At 38.6% G+C, this 18,280-nt stretch overlaps 1 protein-coding gene across 9 annotated transcripts in view; it reads left to right on the plus strand.

Annotated features, from left to right (window-relative positions):
• The window catches only part of LOC138003953 (uncharacterized), a 116,778-nt gene extending 114,844 nt beyond the window's left edge, over positions 1–1,934 (plus strand). For 8 of the 9 annotated variants that reach the window (XM_068850277.1, XM_068850285.1, XM_068850278.1 and 5 more), the window contains 3 exons: positions 208–304; positions 388–487; positions 1,168–1,934. In XM_068850277.1, the coding sequence (XP_068706378.1) occupies positions 208–304; positions 388–487; positions 1,168–1,173 (203 nt within the window). In that variant the 3' untranslated portion in view covers positions 1,174–1,934. Of the gene's footprint in view, positions 1–207; positions 305–387; positions 488–1,167 lie in introns of those variants that run through there. The other variant, XR_011123704.1, reaches the window with a different exon arrangement.
• The last annotated feature ends 16,346 nt before the right edge of the window (positions 1,935–18,280 follow it).

Genomic DNA, 18,280 nt, shown 5'->3' on the forward strand with positions numbered 1-18,280 from the left:
AATGGCCACCGTATCGTCGAAGTAGTCTATTTCTCAAATGCCTTCTACCAGCAGCCTTTCCCACCCCACCCAACAAAATATTGTTCCACACGAAGTGCAAATAACCCAACCCTGTGTCACCAGTGCATGGTTTTGGAGTAGTGGTAGTTTTCCGTACTTATTGTTGTTGCTATTTCTATTTTGTTTTTGTTTTATTCTTTTTTTGAGGAAAAATGCCTTATTCGGCTTTGAAAGGCCTCGAGATTTTGGACTTCTTAAACTCGGGACAAAGGCTGAAGCAACCAGAAGGGTGCTCAGATGACATGTAAATATGCCAGTTACTTTTGTGATTGTGGAACAGAAGTTCCCTCAAAGTCTAGTGCTAACTTGAGATTTTTTTTTGTTTAGCTATCAGATAATGGTGTCTTGTTGGAAGCAAGATCCCTTACAACGTCCCTCGTTTGGCGAGCTTGTAAAGATATTTGACCAGAAGTTGCAAACAAATAGCGTAAGTGATTAAAATTAATTTTTACCATACTCGAACATTTCTAGTTCGGTTTTCCTCTTGACACACAAGGCGCAGAAACGAGTTTCGTGGTCACCCGAAGCTGAAATCATGCAAATAAGAGGCTACACATGGTCTATACTTTGTTCGACATCAGTTAAGCTGGCATTTTCTCGAAACCTCAATGGCCTCAGATGCTTGTGTCAACTAAGTACAATATCGCCGCCTTAGATAATGAGAGTAGAAAGTTGTCTCCAAATTGTGCCATTCTCTAGCAGTTTATCACTAAAAAAAAAACAGAAACGTCTTCGTCGTCAAAACTAGTGAAATTTGGTGATTTCTCGTTGTTTTGTGGACTACGGCAAAAAAAAGAATGCACTGAAATGCGTGCTGCACGTGGAGAACGATTATTTTTCCTTCCTTAACCAATGACATTCTTGCTTTGTGACGTTGTCGTTGCGGTAGCCATCGTCGTTGCTAAAACGACGTTCCTACTAGTCATAACTATTCAAGATGGCGGGGCCCAGGAAATCTGAACCAAAACAAAGGAGCATCTTTAAAAATTGTTTCTTTCAGATTACAAGCGCTTTCATTGCAAAAATGTTGGAACAAGTTTTATTGTTAACATTATGTTTCCTTTAAATTAAACGTAAGGGTTCAATAATTTCTTTCTTGTCGTTTAGGTTTAAAGAATTGGAACAAAGCAGTGCCTTGGTTGAGACGGACGGCTTAAGTACAATAAAGTACATTGTGACAGACTATCAGGAAAGGCCGCTCTACACAATTATATCTGTTAATGAATTACGAGTTAAGGTGCAGTTCCCTAGTATTGCACTGCGCATCCTGTTCTGCGCATAACACAGCGTAGGCCACGTTCGTATTCAGGTATGACTAAGATTTCACCGCTCAGTTTTCTTTGTCGTACAAGTCTCAACGGTTATTTCTAAACAAAACATTGTTTAAATTTAACCATTAAGACTCTAACCATGTCTGAATATTGATACATCGAACGTGGCCAAACGCATTCAAAATGGCCACCTTTCGTGCGGGGAAGCTGGCTAGAAAGAAGAATGGCCGTTTTCAGAGCAGTAACGAGAAAAACAAGAAACTCTTTACACTCTCGCAAAACAAAAAGTCGAGTGATAGCCTTGATGATGCTAAAGTCTCATTTCAGTGCGAGAGCGAAAGTAAAATCGCGCTATATTATCGAAAGGTCGGTGACCTATCATTTTTTTGGAGTAATTTTATTCTTTTGCTCCTCCTCTTTGTGCTGTAAAAAGAAAATTAAAAAATTTACGTCAGAAAAAAGTTGCAGGGAAAAGAGTATTCGTAGCCATCACTCGTGGACACAAAATGGTATCCTCGATATCACGCACCCGAGGAATATTTGTAGTCAGTGCCTTTTCAAGACGTGTGCCTGTACCATAAAACAAGCATTAAACTATTCCTTTTGAACAACACTCTACACCTGTTTTGTTATTTCAAGAATTACGTCAAAGCTGTGCTTCCTGTTCTAGACGAAGCGTGAACCGATGGAACAAACTTGTCCTTGATAGATAAAGTCACAATGATCAAATGAGTAACTCAGGAGCAAGTTAAATCTCGCAAACGAGTTTGGTGACCTATTTTTTTAATTGCCCATTTCGAGTCACCGTAATGTAGGGAACAATCCAGAAAAGTTTAAAGAAAATCTTACGACAGCCTCTGTTTCTAAGGATTCACCTTAAGCTGTCGACAAAACTTCTCAGAGATTCTGCCTGCCTTTATGTCAATTCTGTTCAGTCTTTGCCGTTTTTGAACGCTTCTTTTCTTTCTTTGAGCTCCTGATTGAGAATTCTATCACGGTTATGTATTATCTTTCCACCATATCAATCTTCCACGATAGTACTTTGTGCTCTCCAGTTGTTCCTTGCAGACTGGTACGAACAAGTGGCGAAGCCGTCAGAAAAATCTCTTGGGTTGAATTCCGAAATTATTTCAGCGAAAACTCTGTATTCTTAAACACAGGGCATATATGTAAAGCGGTTTTTATGTTTTAGTTTGTTTTTATTGTTTTTGGAATATTACATTGTATTTAAGTCTTAGGTTTTGTAACTGATGAATTTACCGTTTTGAAACATTTTTAACATACAAAGCTAAATACATGTGAGGTGACACCGATGGAAAGGGAGTAGCCCGTCATATCTGTTACGGAAATACGAAAACTTGAGTCATCCTTGTCATTTTTGTGTGTAATATTGGCAATAATGAGACGAAATATAATATGCAGAGCGTGGTATAAACAGATCTTAGGTTCTCCTCTTCAAGCAGAAACGATTTCCCCATACTTTTAGCCGTTTCAGCGACAAAGAAAGTTCCTTAGGGACTGTTCGTTATTTATGGCTAGGGGGCGGATTTTAGAGTGGCGGGGGGAGGGAGGAAATTTTTCAAAACCAAGAGAAATTGGGGGGGGGGTGATTTTTTAAGACAGTAGAATATAGGGGGGTAAACGTTTAGAATCCGTTTTTTTAACCCTTTTGTTGCCGTTCTGCAGATATAATAAATTGCTCTTTGTTTTGAAAACACTGTTCCCTAAAAGTACCGATAAACAGTGTCTCAGTTTCGAAGCCAAGAAGGCTTGACCTAATGTAGCGTTACTTAAAGGTCGCAATATGCGACTTATTAATCTCTTTGAGCATGCAATTTGATACTACTAAATACCGGTAGGTGATATTGCTAAATATTGAAGTACTTTTATCTTGCGTACTTCAACATTGTAGTGCTTTTTATGCCAAGGATAACGAGCACTGAACTCGATTTTGGTCTTGACAAGAAATGCAAAGAATTCTTGCGCGCTCACTGGTCGAAAGCTGTTGTCAACAAGAGTATTGACAATGAAAATGATGTAATATGTAACGCAACGCTCAGCAATCCCACCATGTCGGAGAAATTGTCAAAATTTGTTGTCGTAAAAGAATTGCAAATTTACACAACATGGACAATAGCGAGTTTCCAAATTTCGATACCGATATATATACTGGGTGCAACTTTCGGCGAGGAGAGATTCGAAACAGAAGAAAATGCAAAGAGAAAATCTTCCCAAAAGAAACTTCACGGCTCGCAACGTACCAAGAAATACTTGTCGACGCCAAAGCAAAAGGTATCAAAACACACGAAGAACGTGATAAAAAACAATTCAAGGAAATATTGCTATAGACCAATCACAAGCATTTAGTTCTAAGCGCACATTTTTACACAAACTAGACGCTCCATAAAGCGTACACTGGGTTACCTGTGGTACGTGTTACACAAAAAAGGAAGGCTTTGAATTGGGTGGTATTGAACTGCAGCGTTTCAGTTAATTTTTTCAAGTGGAGGTCATTAAGACTTTTTGAGGAGTCACCCACATGTCGCGCCAGCAGAGTCACCTTTGATCACACGTTCACACGTTTATTTATTTTGCAATTTCCTGTCCAATTTTGAGGTCTTTAAGTATTTTAAGCTTTGTTAATAGATTCAGTATAAAGATAACAAAACACGGTCTTAAGTAAAATTCACTCGTCTCTTCTTTTTGGTCTTCAATTTGCTATTTTGCGAAAAACCGTGGTTTTTGACACTTTTAGAAAAATTCTTATTTCTCGTCTCATAGGTTTTTTTTCATCCGGTTTTTTGCAAAATAGGAATCTGGGGTAGTTTAGCTTTCCATCCATACCAATTAGGCTATTATAAGACGTGTATTTCCTATTTTTTTAGCCTTCCAAGGTCTTCCCAAAAAATCGGCCATTTTTGAAATTTTCCCCTGGTCCCCCCTTGGTTATTTTTCAAAAAACCGCGGTTTTCGACACTTCTAGAAAAATTGTTATTTCTCGTCTAATAGGTGTTTTTTCATCCGGTTTTCTGCAAATTATAAATCTTACATAGTTTAGCTCTCCTTCCTTTTCAATTAGGCTATTATACGACTTGTATTTCCTATTTTCAGAGCTTTCCAAATTTAAAAAAAATTGTCAAGTACTTGTGAAATTTTGCCCGAAAAATTGGGTATTTTTGAGAAATTTCCTTTAAGTCCCGCTTTGCCATTTCGCAAAAAACCGCAGTTTTCGACCCTTTAAGAAAAATTGTTATTTCTCGTCTAATGGGTGTTTTCTCATCCAAATTTTTGCCTAATAGAAATCTAAAACTGTCGAAAAGTTTGTTCAAAAAATCGGCCATTTTTGACAATTTTCCGTTGTTCCCCCCTTTGCTATTTGGGAAAAAACCGCGATTTTCGACATGTTTGGAAAAGTTGTTATTTCTTGTGTAATAGGTGTTTTCTCATCCGATTTTTTCCATAATAAAAATCTAGGATTGTTTAGCTTTCCATCCATACCAATTAGGCTATCATACGACTTGTATTTTCTATTTTTGTAGCCTTCCCAAGTTTGCCCAAAAAATCGGCCATTTTTGAAAATTTTCCGTTAGTTCCCCCTTTGCTTTTTGGCAAAGAAAACGCGGTTTTCGACACTTTTAGGAAAATTGTTATTTCTCGTCTAATAGGTGTTTTTCATCCGATTGTTTGCATAATAGAAATCTAGGATAGTTTACATTTCCATCCATACCAATTAAGCTATTTTCTATCCCTTTAGCCTTCCAAAGTTTGCCCAAAAAATTAGCCATTTTTGAAAATTTTCCCTTGGTCTCTCCTTTGCTATTTGCCAAAAAACCGTGATTTTCAAAAAATTATTTCTCGTCTAATAGGTGTTTTTTCATCCGATTGTTTGCATAATAGAAATCTAGGATACTTTAGCTTTCCATCCATACCAATTAGGCTATGATACGAATTTTCTCTTGATCCCCCCTTTGCTGTTTTGAAAAAAAACCGCGGTTTTCTACAATTTCAGAAAAATTGTTTTTTCTCGTGTAACAGGTGTTTTTTCATCCGGTTTTTTGCATAATAGAAATTTTGGATAGTTTAGCTTTCCATCCGTACCAATTAGGCTATTATACGACTTGTATTTCCTATTTTCATAGCTTTCCAAAGTTTGCCGAAAAAATCGGCCATATTTGAAAATTTTTCTGTGGTCCCCCCTTTGCTATTTTGCAAAAAACCGCGGTTGTCGACACTTAAAGAAATATTGTTATTTCTCGTCTAATAGGTGTTTTTTCATCCGGTTTTTTGCATTATAGAAATCTTGGATAGTTTCGCTTTCCACCCATACTAACTAGGCTATTATACGACTTTTATTTCCTATTTTTTTAGCCCTTCAAAATTTGCCTAAAAAATCGGCCACTTTTGAAAATAGGCCCATGGTCCCCTCTTTGCTATTTGTCAAAAAACCGCGGTTACCGACACTTTTGGAAAAATTGTTATTTCTCGTCTAATAGGTGTATTTTCATGCAGTTTATTGTATAAAACAAATCTAGGATAGTTTATCTTTCCGTCCATACCAATTAGCCTGTTATGCGACTTGTATTTCCTATTATTTTAGCCTTCCGAAATTTACTTTAAAAATCGGGTATTTTTGAAAACTTTTCCTTAGTCCCACCTTTGCTTTTTTGCAAAAAAACTGCGGTTTTCGACACTTTTAAAAAGATTGTTATTTCTCGTCTAATCAATGTTTTTTCATCCGGTTTTTTGCATAATAGAAATCTTGGATAGTAGAGCGATTGTCATTGCTCGTCTAAAGGGTGCTTTTTCATGCGGTTCTTTTGCATAGTAGAAATGCAGGATCGTTACGCTTTCCATCCATACCAATAAGGCTATTACACGACTTTTATTTCCTATTTTTTTAGCCTTCCAAAATAGGCCTAAACATTCGGCCATTTTTTAGAATTTTGCCCTGGTCCTCCTTTGCTATTTTGCAAAAAACCGCGGTTTTCGATACTTTTGGAAAAATTGTCATTTCTCGTCTATTCTTGGCTTGCACGTGACGTCACTGTACTTTCCATATTTGGGTATCCGCCATGTTGGGGTTCCACCGCGGGTAAAATTTACATGTGTTTATTACGCATATATGCCATCGCTGTGTACTATACGATGAGTTCTTTGGAAAATGAACGCGTCCCCTCGCTTGACGAGCTTTGTAGTAAGATCCCAATATTGTCGGAGTATAGTGCTAAACTTGACGACAACGTAAAACGAAGATACGTTGAAAAAATCGCCGAAATTGGAGTCGATCCGGTCACCATTCCCGATCAACAGTTTGACACGGAGTACCTTCCACCTATCGAAGCGATGGATTTGCTTAGCTACTTGGTTTTGGAAACGAGTTTCTACACGAAAGAGCAGTTCAAAGCATACAAGAGTTTGGAAGCCTACAACTTTGTGGTTTCAGGATTTTTATCAGGCATTCAAGGCTGTGTTGTCGCTGGAAAGCACGTTGTTACAGGAAAAGTGAGACATTCACAAAGAATGAATGACCCTTTGATCTATGTGTGGGTTGTCGCCGAAAAAGACGGAACAGTCAAATCAGCCCACTGCTTAGGGTGCAAAGCAGGGCTCTCGGAAACGTGCTCGCATGTTGCAAGTGTCTTGTTTTATATCGAAGCGTGGACGAGGATTCGCGGTAAGTTGGCCTGTACCCAGGCCAAGTTAAATGTACGTGGTTGTTGCCATCATTTGTAAAAGATGTCCCATATGCAAAAATGCGCGACATAAATTTGACCTCCGCCAGAAAACTTAAAGCGGATTTGGATGAAAAAATCGATAACTTAGGAGAGGCTCAGGCAACATCCTTCACCGGCAGCAGAAGAGAACTAACAGTAAAAGTTCCCACGGAGACTGAAATGAACACCCTTTATGAAAGTCTAGACAAAAATTTTTTTTAGCTACCTGGACAGCTATCTCACATTGTAAACTAAATAGTTTTTGAGACACACAAAAAAGCTTCAGGTGTTATTGCTATTTATTTACAAAATAAACTGTCTCAACCAATTGGCCACCAGTAAGGTTTGACAAATTAAAATACTTCCCTTTCATTGCTTTACAAATCGTAATCCCCTTAACCCTTCACTCCCAAGATCTGAAATTCAATTCTCCTAACTGATGACCATACAAATCTTTGTTCTCTGTTCTTGAGAATTTGGTGTAACATAAAGACACTTTCCCATAGTTGGTAATTTTCCAAATTCTCACCACCTGTCTCCTTGACAGAGTAGTAAAATCGTTAGGAGAATTTATTTGCTAGTCATTCCTGGGAGTGAAAGGTGTAAGTAATAATTTTCTAATGTAGGCGTATGATAAAGAACTTCAACCTAATGGCTTAAAAAACTGCAGCCATTAAGGGATATAAATCTAGTGGTAAACATCTAAGTACCTTTCCTTTTTGTACAGTTATTAATGATCAATGATGAGGATATCTTTACAAGTAAACAAACTGTCTAACTGGTCATCTGTCATTTGTCTTTTTTCCCTTTTCGAAATATAATTAATTAAAACTGGCTGTTATTGGTTTTACAAGTTGTATTTTCAAATAAATGAACCGGGAATGACATGACAGGATGAACCTCTCATTGTTATAATTAATAAATATCAACTCCTTGGGTTTAACATATAAAATAGCTTTACAACGACTCCCGGTCAATTTGTATGTTCAAATAAATCAACTGGGAATTACATGACAGGAGAAACCTTTCATTGTTATAGTGAATAAATTTCTTTCAATTTCTTGGGTTTAACATATAAAATTAGCTTAACAAAAGCACATTGTAACCTTTGGGGAGGGGGGGGGGGGCACTCAACATATCTTTAGCTGGGGAGGTACGGCTTAGTCACTCATCTCCCAATTTTTCATAACCAGCTTGAGTCATAATACCCTGTCTCAGACAAGAATGAACATCAAAGAATATGGACATCTAAAGTATCCTCTAAACGCCGGAGTTGCTTGTGGGTCAACTGTCTGGTGGTGTTTGAAAATTAATTTTCATTCTTTAATCTCCTCATTGAACCTCTTAGAATCCCATTTAATTTCAGGCGAAATCCATATTTGAGACAAAAAATCCCTAAAAACCATATTCAAATTGGCCACACAACCCCATAAGGGACTTCCCCAGGTGGTGGTACACACATTTACAACATTTTAAAATTAAACCAACAAATTTCGAAACAGCATGGTTTACATAAGTACAATGGAATCCCAGTTTTGTAAATCCTCTATTTTTTAAAGCTTCTGATAACTTGGACTCGGAGTCATTTCCTCTCATAAACTATTTTTAACCATTGATTTGAACTCTCTGATTTCACAAACCAATTTACACTAGCCTTAGAGGTTAACAAAATTGGGATTCCATCGTATTTTGCACAGATTAATCTAATCAAATGGGACAGTAGGGCCACATAGATTGACAAGTCCAGAGCAAACTCTGAGTATGCGGTCGATCATAGGTACCTGGATCTCAGGATTTCCAGTTGGATTACAGGTTAAAAAATCTACTGACAAGGTACTCTCAAGAATAGTGTATTTCCTGCGTAAAAGTCCTATAACTCGTTCAACGTGGATCCTAACATGTGCGATTCCCCTTGTTCTTTCAACGTCAACAGGGTTCAGTTGTTCTTTTCCTTTAGTGAATGCTGGAATTATGAGTTTTGCTTGTTTAAGGGCAACACCATCGTGAAAAGTGAATCCCCTGTCTGCGATAACTAGATCCCCAGGAAGCAAGTTGTTGAGCAGCCCACAATTTTCCGTGAGATACTTGTCTGAGGTGCGTCCCCCCCCAGGCTTCTGAGACAAAGGAGATGCAGCCTTGAGGGGTTATGCCGATGAGGACCTTGACTGTGTTGTGGTGTTTGTACGAGCTGAACGTTTGTGCTCTAGCCAGGAGGTTTGTCGGTTTTACACAAAAAACTTCAAAACAGTCAATAATGACGGTTGTCTTATTTCCAAACGAAAACTTAAAGCACTGGGGCATGGTCTTCCAAAGTCTTCCCTCTCTGGCCACCTGATCAGTGGGGACAACCACACATCCATGATGACCAGCCAGTGTGCAAATGTCCTTGATACTGTGGACATAGAGACTCCAAATCGGTAGGCCAAGTCTTGGTGTGGAACATTGAGTCTCAATTTCATCAGTACCATAACCATCTCTTGAAATAAGAAAAAAGGGATTGTGTTCTTCGTTTGACATGGGGTGCAACATGATTAAAAGTGGCTTCCAGTACTTCAAATGTTGGCAAACCAGTGTAGAAAGACACTTTCCCGTTATCATCTTTGAAATAATTTTTGTCAAAAGGCTTGCTAGTCACTGACTCAGCAAACAAGTAATCAAACTCTTCTGTTTGAGTTGAGGCATCACTTCGTGGGCAGTCCTTGATGGAAAGAGATTCCACGGAGCGATATAAATAATCGAACGCTTCTGTTTGAGTAGAGCATGTGCTGCGTGTTGCTTGCTCGTTGGGATCTGATTCCTGCTGGTCTGTAGGTTGCAAGTCTAAGTTCTCCACTTGGACTTGTTCTGAACTGGTACTTGCACTTTCGATCTCAGCAGCAAAATCAGCAAGGGGAACTCCAGGCTCATTTAATTTCTGCTGCTTCAGTGAACGTTCTTGTTCCTGTTGTTCCGCGCGTGAGGTTTTCGCCTTTCCTTTGACCTCTCCGCTCGAGCCTCTCGCGATTGCGCTTGATGTTGTTCACTTTGCGTCGCCGTTTTGACATGGCCTAAATTGAGAGTGGGAACCCAGTCAATATTGTAACGATCCCACAAAGGAGCTGCAGTTCCAGAATGGAAATGTTGGTCGCAAACTTTATCGCTGTTCAAGATTTTATCCGTAAGATCAGCACGGCTTATTGCAGAGATCCACAATCGCCGTCGCTCGATACTCAATCTCTCAACTTCTGGGCCTTGATTTGTAATAATAGCTGGAACTCGATACAATCGGACTCCCTTACCTCGACCAGCCTTTCTAGAACAGCCAACGATCAGGCACATAGGCATTTTGAGGCAGTGGAATTAGAGAAAATCGCGTTTAGGTTCACGAGTTGGTGACTACGTGGTCAGCACACTGGCCGCCATATTGGTTTTGGAACCCCAACATGGCGGATGAAAATGGCAAATTGTACCGGAAGTCACGTGACTGCAAGCCAAGAATTAGGTGTTTTTTCATGCGGTGTTTTGCATAGTAGAAATTTAGGATAATCTAGCTTTCCATCCATACCCATTAGGCTATTACACGACTTGAATTTCCTACTTTTTTAGCCTTCCGAAATTTGCCCAAAAAAATGGCCATTTTTCACAATTTTCCTTTGGTCTCCCGTTTCCTATTTTGCAAAAAAATGCGGTTTTTGACACTTTTGGAAAGCTTGTTATTTCTCCTCTAAAAGGTTTTTTTTCATGTGGTGTTTTGCATAGTAGAAATCTAGGATAGTTTATAATTCCATCCATACAAATTAGGCCACTATATACGAATTGTATTTCCTATTTTTTTACCCTTCCAAAGTTTGCCCAAAAAATCGGCTATTTTTGAAAATTTTTCTTTGGTGCCTCCTTTGCTAATTTGCGAAAAACCGCGGTCTTCGACACTTTTGGAAAAATTGAATAATTTCTCGTCTAATAGGTGTTTTTTCGTGCCATTTTTTGCATAGTAGAAATCTAGGATAGCTTAGCTTTCCATCCATACCAATTATAATAATTATAATAATTATTATTATTATTATTAGTATTATTATTATTATTATTATTATTATTATTATTATTATTGTTATTATTATTATATAATTCATTTCTATAGCACTATTAATACTAATTATTCATAGCGCTTTACAATTTTCAACCTTATACTAACTCTAAAACAATTTTAACACTTTCATTCTACTATTCTAATTTCTATAATTATATATAATTTAGAAATATTTACAAATTACATCTTACACTACAAAAAATAGGAAACAAAAGAAAATAAATAAGAGTATGCAAGATAATAAAGCAAATGCGCATCTAAAGATAGGCCATTTTAAAAAGAATCCTCTTCAGTCCTGATTTAAATGCTTGGCTATTATAATTATACGACTTGTATTTCCTATTTTTTTAGCTTTCCGAAATTTGTCCAAAAAATTGGCCATTTTTCACAATTTTCCCCCCTTGTATTTTTCCCCAAAAAAATTGCGGTTTTCGACACTTTTGGAAAAATTGTCATTTCTCGTCTAATAGGTGTATTTTCATGCGGTTTTTTGCATAGTAGGATAGTTTAGTTTTCCATCCATACCAATTAGGCTATTATACGACTTGTATTTCCTATTTTTTTAGCCTTTCAAAATTTGCCCAAAAAATCGGCCATTTTTGACAATTTTTCCTTGGTTCCCTCTTTGCTATCTTGCGAAAAACCGACCATTTTTGAAAAAATTCCCTTGGTTTCCGCTTCATAACTCCTCTTCTTGTTAGTCTAATCTGAAGCCACCAGAAAAAGACAAGCCAAAAGACAGATGAAGAAAAAAAAAAAATTATGTATAACTCTGAATCGAATTCTCATCGAAAGATTATTGACAATCGATATTAAAAACACAAAAATTTTTGCGGTCTCTGACTTTAATGAATAAACGGAAAGGTCATGATGTTTTGTCAAAAGGAAGAAATTTATCACGTGCTAGGCTACCATAAAGGTGCACGTGATCACCTTGTGTCAACTGAATGAACTACGGGAAACACAGGCAGCCCAGGAACGGTATACGATTTATAGACTTTGTAAGGGAAAATATACTTTGAGCTTATAAATGCTTACCTCTACGTACAGTTGTCCTCGTCTTTTCTGTGCAATCGGAGGGCAAACTGTGTCCGTTTTAAAAATTTATTTTATCAAGCGAGTTGATAAAGGTCGAATAACCACCGTGAAAGATTTGGAAAGCTTTGGAAAAATCTTTCACGGTGGTTATTCGACCTTTATCAACTCGTTTGATAAAATATATTTCTGTTTCAATTTCCCACCGACGCAGCACCACAGTTTCTTTAGAAACTAAAATTTTGTGTCCGTTTTAGACGGGTTTGTTGCCTACGAATTTTTGCGATGTCGTTAGTTTTCATTTCCCCTCACGTACGTAGAGGTAACTGAAGTTTATTTATACATTTACAGCTTCCTTTAGCATTTAAAAGCTCAAAGTATATTTTCCCATACAAAGTCTATAAATCGTACACCGAGCTTGGGCTGTCTGTGCGGGAGACAATGTTATTTCAAAGTAAAACAACGTGCTTTTCAGCCAAGAAACGTCCGTCTTTTTGTTTTTTTTTAAATTTTGTTGCAATATTGAACTGAATATTTACATTTCATCTGTCGGGTTCCTGAGAAACGAATCTATTTTGACTTCAGGGTGAACTATTTACTCAATCGCAAGGTTGAGCGGCCATTTAATTGAAAATCTAAACATATATGAGATACAAAAAACAGACTTGCGCATTATCGCAAATCACAATGCTGACAAGTACAAAAGCAGAAGAAATGGTTAAATGAAGTTTGTTACTATCTGAATGTTTTTGGGTTCGCTTAAAGGGATATATTGTCACGCAAATGATGTAATTTCATGACACTCAAAAATTCGCAAAAAATGTAAACAATCTTCGCACCAGCAAGTCGTAGCAATAAATTTGATTGGCCAGGTAGTTCTAGAAATACTTTTGGCTTCCCAAATAAACTTCATTTACACTACAATGACAAAACCATTAAATATTTGTCAGAGAGAAAAAATTCCTGTCTCCTCGCGTATCACATTTCAACTCACGTATGCAAATTTGTTAACTCATTTTCACCGCGTCCCGATTCCCGCGAAATTTTTCTTCTTCCAAATATTAACAAAAATATTATTTCTCGCCAAGCGTTGCATCGTTTTTTTTCAAATAACCGCGAAAAGTAAAGATTTTTTAACGATCTATCCGTAGATATTTTTTCATAATTTAATATTGCACAACAATCAAAACAAAAATAGCAAATCACGCAACAAATTTAGTCCCATTTACCTCTTCGTCGAATTCTCATGCTTAACACAGGAATTTTTAGTTATTGTGAAAAATCTTTCTCAACGAATCTCCGTGAGGTTAAAAATTTAAATTAAATTAAATGCTTTGTTTATAGTGGAAGTGCACTTAACTATCAAGCTAGTTTACAGGCACCCCACTTTTAACAATGTGAAAGAAACAATTCAAAGTTAACAGAAACATTATTAAGAACCCCAACTGGCAGGAGACAACCAGTTGTGTATTTACAAAGCGTGGTAGAGTTGAATCCGGGACAACCGGAAACAAATCCTAACCAGAAGTTAGAACGGGATTTGAACCCGGAGCAGCCGCATGCAAACCCAACGCCCTAACCACTCGACCACGCTGCTAGGTTAGAGTACGTATGGCCTCATCAGATAATTGTTTTACCTTCCTCCGAACCGAAAATCGCAAGCACTCCATGAGAATTGACTACGGAATTCGGTTATGAAAATATACGACGCCGTTAACTCCACTCACTTTCTGTCCCTTGATTTATAATGCCAGAAGGCATTCTGACGCAGCAGCTGACTCTGGACTTATCTGGACGTTACACTTACAAAGATCTAAGAAGGAACTGCCATAATTGTATTTACAACATAATGCGTAAATAAATTTAAAAGCTAATAAATCCCTCGGTTTTGTGAAACGCAATTTATACCCTTGTACTGAAAACACAAAACGTTGAGCCTATGTTACCATTGTGAGACCAGCCTTGGAGTATGCCACGGCAGTGTGGGATCCACGCAGACATAGACTGCGAGCAGTCTCATTTACTTTAGACTTCAATGAATGAACCTGCTGGTCGCAAATACCGCGGGCGTTGGTATTTGCGACCAATGTGTGTCCCCATACATCACTGACGTACACTATTATCGCATGTATATTTGATATGTAGTTCTTTGACTTGCATATATTTCTATGTTACATCCACTTGATGTGTAAACGTTTTCGATTAATAAATATAAACGACTGGTTTTAGACTTATGGCTATCGACGACATGTGCGTTGTTCGTGGAATATGTAACCGGGAGTTAAAAAACAAATTTCTTTCGCTGAAGGGTGTAACTTATGGTGTTTTGTCGTAAAAGAGCCTCATCCGGCCGGTGAAGTGAGTGCGAAAGGTATCCGGACTGAGGTCTCGCTTAGGGGTGCACCGTATACAAACCCCGTTTCGTATGTTTTAGAAAGCAATACGAGGATTATAAGGAATAGACCGCAAGGGTGAGTTCCATTGCAAGAATCAATAATATCGCCTACAGTTTCAAGTCAGGAAAAATACTTGCAATGCACACAGAAAGAAAGTAAAGACGACACTTGAACTTAAGAACATAACTTTTACAATAACCAGAAAAACAGTCAGTTTGAAAGCGAGAATAAGCCGACAACTACTTTCCCTGCTGGCAGAGGTCTCTTTTCTTTTTGCGTTCGCTGGGCTGACAAGAGACCTATGCCATGAATCGAAACTCACTGTGTTGAGCACGCGCGTCGGTTACTTAGCAACCGAATCCTCATGTGATACTTCATGTTGTGTGAGCTAACTTAACAACAGCGGAATTACTGTAAAGCAGTGCGCGAGACGCAGCGGGCTCAAGTCACAGTCAGCAAACATGTCATGGGGCATGTGGTTTTGTTTTGTTTTGCTTTCTCAACTTCGTTGGTCTAAGTCTCTCTTCTAAATGAATAGTTAGATACAGGTCCGAAAAAAAAAACAAGACCAAAAGGTAAGGTGCAAACGGAACCTGGAGTCCCATGCAAGGCACCTCCCAACTAAATCGGTAAAAATCTTAAGAAATGCATATTAAACTATCGTTGCCAGTGGCATCCACAATTACGTGCAAGACTCCATGAGCATGGTTTGTCGGGGTCAAAGACATTAGCTAATCCATCTTTGTACAAATTAGTTACACTGTTCTTAAAAGTCTTTATGTTTAGAAAGTCGTGTTTAGAATTAATTTACATATAAAGTTCCATAATTTAATACTGCGATTAAAGAAGGAGGACTGATAGTTAGCTGTTTTACAGAAAGGCGTCTTCAAGTACTTTATATCACTTGATTGAGATCGTCGAGTATGACCGTGACTAACAATCAATGTCAGTATAGCTATACAAAGCCTTATAAAGAAATACTAAATCCTTCACCTCGCGGTCATAGGTAAGCGGCAGCAAATCCAGATGAATCAGTCTTTCTTTGTAGGACAGCTCACCTTGCTTGATTTGTCGAATCCAGCGTGTAGCTCTTCTCTGGACCCTTTCAGCTTTCTGCATTAGAGTTGAGTGGCTGGGAGACCACACTTCAGTTGCATAGTTCATTTGGGACTTCACTAGTGCCAGGTACAAGAATCTTCAAACCTTGACGTCAGTCAGCATGGGACAAGTGGGACGAAGAAGACCGAGTAGCTTATTCGCTTTAGCAGAGACCATGAGAACTTGAGTTAATTCGCTTGTTATCGTGACACTGAGATATTTCTCCACGGTCACGCGTTGTTAGTCAGCGTGGCCAGGGTGGTAGTCATAGCACACTGTTTTTTTTTTCCGCGTCACTGTTAAGACCTTGCACTTTGATGCGTTGAAATTAATATTATTGTAATGACTCCAGGAATCTAGGTTTGTTAATGCTGGCTGCGATTTATCTCCATCTAGATATGATAAGATACGTCCATACAGCTTGGTGTCATCAGCGTAAAGGGCTGTCAGAGAACCATCGGGCAAGGCACTTGGCAGGTCGTTGATAAAGATGATGAAGAGTAAAAGGGCCAAGCAGACTTCCTTGGGGAACTCCGGAGGTTACAAGGGCCCAACTGGAGGTGACGAGTGAAGAATTTGAAGAGTGCCGTCCAAGGTTGTGGACGGCCGTTGGATCAAACTAAGGGCGCTTTCCTTTTGTCAGAACTGGCCGGCCAGACCCGTCAGTTTGCAAAGAAAATGCAGCAATTTGAAGGACCACTTGCATGAGAATCCCTCCCATTCTTCTGGAGGAGTATATATCATCCTCGAAGTGTGGTAATTTGAATTGGTTGTAGAGTTAGTCTTTCCAAATGCCCGGTCTGGCCGGTCAGTTCTGTCTAATGGAAAGCACCCTGAGTTTCGACCCATGGCAGAGGTCAGAGTCAGCCCAGCAAACGCAAAAAAAATAACACCTTTGCTAGCAGGGAAATTACCACTGAAATTCGTTAAGCATACTTGCTGTAATGCTTCTCAACTTTTTATGCTGTTTTAGGGGTTAATACTGAGCAGATTTTGCGACGGATGACGGTAGAAATTATTTCTTATGACGGTTCACGATTCAGTTGTAGACCATTTTACGGCTTGTTGTTAAAACGACATGAAGAGTTCTTAGCCACGTTTTCACACCAATATTTAAATGCACTATAACAAGTAAGTTCTTTTGCTAAGTGCCAACGAAGGAGTCAATATAATACATACAAGGAAAGGTTACGTTTATACAAACGTTGGCCATGTAGCACTTATATTTTAAACAGAATTAACTGACGAGAGTGTAGTGTAACGTGAAATGCTAGATTTCTATCCCATATGAACCATGTGAGCGTTAGCACTACTGATGGAACTGGGCCCACACAAGGACGGAGATCTAACCCGAAGGTCGTGGGTTCAATTCTCACCCTGGTCAGAGTTTTTCTCTGTCCTTGTGTGGGCCCAGTTCCATCAGTAGGGCTAACGCTCACATGGTTCATATGGGATAGAAATCTAGCATTTCAAGTTACAATACACTCTCGTCAGTTAATTCTGTTTAAAATATAAGTGCTACACGGCCAACGTTTGTATAAACGTAACCTTTCCTTGTTCTTGTACATGTTAATTGCCGTGACTTTAACATCTTCAGTTCCCACGGCCTGCTCCTGTCTGGCCTTGTAGCTCAGTCGATAGAGCGGCGAAGATCTAACCCAAAGTTCGTGGGTTCAATTCCCACCCTGGTCAGAGTTTTTCTCTGTCCTTGTGTGGGCCCAGTTCCATCAGTAGGGCTAATGCTCACATGGTTCATATGGGATAGAAATCTAGCATTTCACGTTACACTACACTCTCGTCAGTTAATTCTGTTTAAAATATAAGTGCTACACGGCCAACGTTTGTATAAACGTAACCTTTCCTTGTACTTGTACATGTTAATTGCCGTGACTTTAACATCTTCAGTTCCCACGGCCTGCTCCTGTCTGGCCTTGTAGCTCAGTCGGTAGAGCGGCGAAGATCTAACCCGAAGGTCGTGGGTTTAATTCCCACCCTGGTCAGAGTTTTTCTCTGTCCTTGTGTGGGCCCAGTTCCATCAGTAGGGCTAATGCTCACATGGTTCATATGGGATAGAAATCTAGCATTTCACGTTACACTACACTCTCGTCAGTTAATATAATACATAGTTTGCAGATGCATCAGAGTTCCAAAATATCCAACAATAGTTGTATTTTTTCATTCGAAAGTACTGCAACTCAACTTATATAGTTAACAATAATACAATAATAGAAATTGCACACTTTGTATCTCCAACAACAATGTTGATTTCAACGTGTTTTGCAATAATATGGAAAGTACTGTTGTGATTTTTGAACGGCCATAATTTCAACAGGAACATACAATAATTAAGTTGAATAAATTTGGTGCTAAGTGATATATCGCTAAAGCTTTTTCATACTTTTCAGTGTGAAACATGTAATGGGAAATCGGTTGAAAGAGTTGAATAAGAGGATTTCGTAAGATATCAGTGAGAACAGAAAGCAGTTGGCTCGAAGCAATGGTGAAAAGGTGTTGACTTGGTGTCGCAGCGAAGGAACGCAGCCCTTATTACCTTAGATCGTGAATCACTTGACCAGTTAAACGAGTACTTCGGCAATCTATGCAGCGACAATAACTACATTCCACCAGTTGATGTTCACA

Source organism: Montipora foliosa, chromosome 5 (assembly GCF_036669935.1).
Source record: "Montipora foliosa isolate CH-2021 chromosome 5, ASM3666993v2, whole genome shotgun sequence".
Taxonomy (NCBI): Eukaryota; Metazoa; Cnidaria; class Anthozoa; order Scleractinia; family Acroporidae; genus Montipora; species Montipora foliosa.